Raw genomic sequence first — 4,197 nt, forward strand, 5'->3', positions numbered from 1 at the left:
TGGTCCATGAAGCTTCTGTATACAAGGACTCTGTCTTGCCATGATTTAATCTCACTCTGTTCCAGGACTATAATTTTGATGAATTTAGGTGCATGGGGCCCAGCAGCTCCTTGTGTAATTTTAAATGCACTCCTACGCTAAATGTGTGCCAATGGGCCTATCTATTCTTTGATAGTGCAGCAGTCTGTAAGCACGGTTTATTGTAAACATTTTATTCAATCCATCAAGCAGGTTTTACTAATCACTACCCCTCCCCCCAGGAGAGACAAGTATCTCTCAGTAGCAATATACAAGAAATTCCACTATTAGCAGGATCAGAGCTTGACATTGAATTTGCCATTACTGTACAGTTTTCGCCAATGCAACTTTTTGTTAACGTGTTCAAGTTAGTTTTTGACTCCTTGCAGCTGACTTAACTAGTCCATGCAGTTTTCTGGGCAAGGTTTTTTAGAAGTGGTTGGCCATCACCTCCTTCCTAGAGCTAAGAGAGAGTGATTGGCTGGAGGTAGTCCAGCTGCCGATGTGCCTAAGGAGGGACTAGGACTCCGTTTCTAGCCTGGTGCTTTAACCACTAACACCAAACTGGCACCCTACTAATTGCACCTTGTAAAGCTGAAATGAAAAAGTAAGAAGGGTGGTACAAAGCAGAAGGCAGATGATGATGATGATGCTTTAGGGATAGGCTGGTTCTAGCCTTCCTCCCAGGTATGTATTTTTTAACCTCACCCTTCCCAAGAAGCCATAGGCACGTGGCTATGCTATCTAGAGACAGAATTTATCTATTTTGTACTATTAAATATGGATGCCCATTTGACAGACAAGTTACTCTGGGTGCTAAAATTAAAAGAAATATTATGGGAAAGAAAAGAGAAATGACAGCTGATGATGGATATGCTTCATGTCTTTCCCTCCCTCCCCGACGACATTAGTGGGTGGGCTGGAAGTAGAATCTACTTCTTCAGGATCCTTTGAACTCCTTCATTTGTCTTTAATCTCTTGGCAGATGGGGGGCAAAGATTGGTCAAATGGGCCTGATCCTTTGTCTAAATCTGAGAAAAGCATGTGGACAAGAGGCTTGAGGGGCCACTGCTGCCCTCACAAGCATATTATTTCTACCTTCGCCATGAGACCCATTTTCACCAGTGGTTTAAAATGAATATTTTGATATGAAATTGTTTCCTTCACCAGTACCGCTTTCATGATCAGGAAGGAATCCACTTCAGTGTATGCATTACATCTGTATCTACAATTCAGTGTTTCTCAACCTTGACAATTTTAAGGCATGTGGACTTCAACTCCCAGAATTCCACAGCCAGCAATGCTGGCTGTGGAATTCTGGGAGTTGAAGTCCACATGCCTTAAAATTGTCAAGGTTGAGAAACTCTGATCTACATACATGAGATGTAATGCTTATTTGCATTCACACCTTTAGGAAACTGGAGCAAAATCATAATCTCGAAATGCCCGACAGAGTCAATATAAATATGTCTGCATGCCTTACGACCCACCCACAAAGCCTGTTTCCTCCGACCGAACCCTTCCCTCTTTTTCCACCAAGCTGCGCCCGAGGCGAGAGCAGCCTGACGCAATCAGCCGCCTCTGTTTCCCTCGAAAGCTCCTTGGCAAGTTGCATCATCTGCTTTTGAGACAGCGGACCAAGGGAAAAACCAATCAGCGGGCGCGCTCTGCTCCTATGTGACAGACCGCTTTGACCAACCCGATCTTGGTAAGCCGTTCTCAAGGCAGGACTATTTGCTTCTGAAAGCGCTGATTGGACCAGAGGCGGCGGGAACCGAGATACCGTGACAACTGGGCGGGGTTTTACCGGCAAGCTGGTATTTAAGCGCTGGAGACCTGGGGAGTAATGCAGTTCCTGGTTTTGCTTTGTGTGTTGGGGTGGTCGGTCGCCCTCTCTGTGCCAGATCCCAGACTAGCTGAGTTGATCCTTCAGCCCATTCCCGGAGATCAGATCCACCAGCGCACCTCCTCCTGCGGAGTCATGAAGGGGGATCCGCATTCTCGGCCCCTTTCCAGCGGAACAGAGCATCCGTCCAGGCTTCAGAAAGACGAAGAGGAAGAGGAGGACCCCCCCGGTGCAGAAGAAGGGTCGCCCAAGTCCCCACTCTGGGTCTTCGGTTACGGTTCGCTGGTTTGGAGACCTGATTTTGAATTCACTTCCCGCAAAGTGGGCTATATCCGGGGCTACAGCCGCCGCTTCTGGCAAGGGGACACCTTCCACCGGGGTAACGAAAAAACGGTAAGGGGCTGTCCTTCCCACGTGGGACTAAGCGGGCGGAAAAGTGGATGATCCTAAGGGATGATGTGCTGCTCCTGAGATCCCACCGGTATAGCGGAAGGGGATGATTGGGTGGGTGGTGGAACTGGAAAATAAGAGATAAACCAAGAATTTGGTGTTCCAGGGAGTTAGAGGGGGGGGGGAAACTGTAGGTTCAGCTGAGTCCACAGATGTGGAGTCTTATTGATTTCCCTTGGCTTGACATTGTGCAGAATTTGGAGAAGCCTCCCAATGCTGAGGTAGTAGGGAGCTGCTGGACTGCACCAATGATGCTTCCTTGAGATGGCAGAACTTGTGCTTCTGATGTTGGTCTGCAAAACAGTACTGCGTATTAAAACTGCCTCTTTTCTCTCCCTTCTCTTAGCCTGGAAGAGTGGTCACCCTTCAGGAAGATTATAATGTAAGTATTTTGTGCCTGCATTCTTAAGCAACTGGCGTGCCTATCAAAAGTTCTTTTTGGAGGGGAGGGAAGAGGGCTTAAAACCAAGTAATTATTCTGAACGACCTACCTTCTTTTGCTGTAGGCAGGGGAAAGGTGGAGAGTGAATTGTATCATTGCAACTAGAGGTTTGGTAGTTCTGTTACTTGACATGCAGCTGTAATTATCCAATTATCATTTGGATGAGTGATTGTTTGATCAGTAGAATACTGCTTATCTAGGAGTCCAGCCAATGTTTGTGAATATAATTTAAATGATAGAAAAGCTGAGATCTTGACAATTTTGGAGAAAAGGTAGCACTGCTGAAAAGAATTCAGCACGTGGCTAAGATACTGTGGTCATCCTGGCCCTTTTTGCAAAAGTTAATAGTATTAATTGCTGTGTGGATAACTCATTTGGAAGAAATGAGTAGCCATTTCAGAACTCTTTTTTTTTTCATCACAAACCTGACTTTTAGCCTAACTGATCTGATATTGTTTAGAAATGAGATGAAACATGGCAGATAACATTTTTTTTAGTTTTTTGCATTTGCTTATTTGTATAGGTTATGTAGATAAGTAATTCTGTTTAATGAAGCAGACATCTAAGTAAATTGTAATTTGATTTCTCATTGCAGGGGTGCACATGGGGTATTGGCTATGAACTTCGCGGGCATCAAATTGCTGCTGTCCTTAAGTATTTGAACATGCGGGAAGCAGTGCTTGGAGGCTATGACACCAAGCTGCTGAAGTTTTATCCCCAGGAAGAAGAGGCAGATGAGCCTATTCTAGCCCTTGTTTATATTGCAACACCTCAGAATCCCTCCTATCTGGGGCCAGCATCTGAAGAGGATATTGCAGCTCAAATTATAGTCTCCAGTGGGCGCGCTGGCCACAACATTGAGTACCTTCTGCGGCTGGCGGACTTCATGCGCTACTGTTGCCCTCAAGTAGAGGATGAACATTTGTTCTCGATTGAGGAAGCCCTGATCTCTATCCTGCCCTGTATATATCCTGCTGAGGACCCCTTGGTACAATGAATTTGACTGATTGAATTTGACAGTATTCACAAAAATGATTGGATGAACACTTTTTAACCAAGGTCATGACTGAATACGTGATCTAATGCAACTGAAGCCAGGTTTAAAAACCTGTAGATGTATAGACATTGGGAGAGAAAAGTAGTGGAGCAACGGTGATAGAACTACGGTTTAAGTAGCATTGCACTCCAGACTTGGGAGTAGAGATTGGAGAGATCCATTACTATTCTACCAGCTGCCGGCAGTACAAAACTGGTTGAAAAATACTTCCCAGTCTCACTTGTACACTCCAGAGATTAAGTCCTACTGAATTTAATAGGGCTTACTTTCAGAGTCCATGCAAGTGGTACTACTGCTTTTTTGCACTTATTCACAGTGTTCTTTGAATTGTTGAAGAGAAAGGGAGATGAAGATAAACTATGTTTTCCTTTGCATGTTTCTGCA

At 44.9% G+C, this 4,197-nt stretch overlaps 1 protein-coding gene across 1 annotated transcript; it reads left to right on the forward strand.

The window, feature by feature from the left end:
• The first annotated feature begins 1,875 nt into the window (after positions 1–1,875).
• On the forward strand, positions 1,876–4,157 carry LOC107300187 (glutathione-specific gamma-glutamylcyclotransferase 1-like). The gene is made up of 3 exons (XM_015829526.1): positions 1,876–2,257; positions 2,661–2,696; positions 3,352–4,157. Exons 1-3 carry the CDS (start codon positions 2,000–2,002, stop codon positions 3,751–3,753), a joined length of 696 nt encoding a protein of 231 aa, XP_015685012.1. The 5' UTR covers positions 1,876–1,999; the 3' UTR covers positions 3,754–4,157.
• Positions 4,158–4,197: the final 40 nt, after the last annotated feature.

Source organism: Protobothrops mucrosquamatus, unplaced genomic scaffold (assembly GCF_001527695.2).
Source record: "Protobothrops mucrosquamatus isolate PMUCROS unplaced genomic scaffold, P.Mucros_1.0 scaffold6329, whole genome shotgun sequence".
Taxonomy (NCBI): domain Eukaryota; kingdom Metazoa; phylum Chordata; class Lepidosauria; order Squamata; family Viperidae; genus Protobothrops; species Protobothrops mucrosquamatus.

Coding starts and splice junctions, on each gene's coding strand:
- LOC107300187 (XM_015829526.1), top strand. CDS start 2,000: ATGAAGGGGGATCCGCATTCTCGGCCCCTTTCCAGCGGAACAGAGCAT. Junction 2,258..2,660: donor ACCGGGGTAACGAAAAAACG/GTAAGGGGCTGT, acceptor CCCTTCTCTTAG/CCTGGAAGAGTGGTCACCCT. Junction 2,697..3,351: donor CCCTTCAGGAAGATTATAAT/GTAAGTATTTTG, acceptor TTCTCATTGCAG/GGGTGCACATGGGGTATTGG.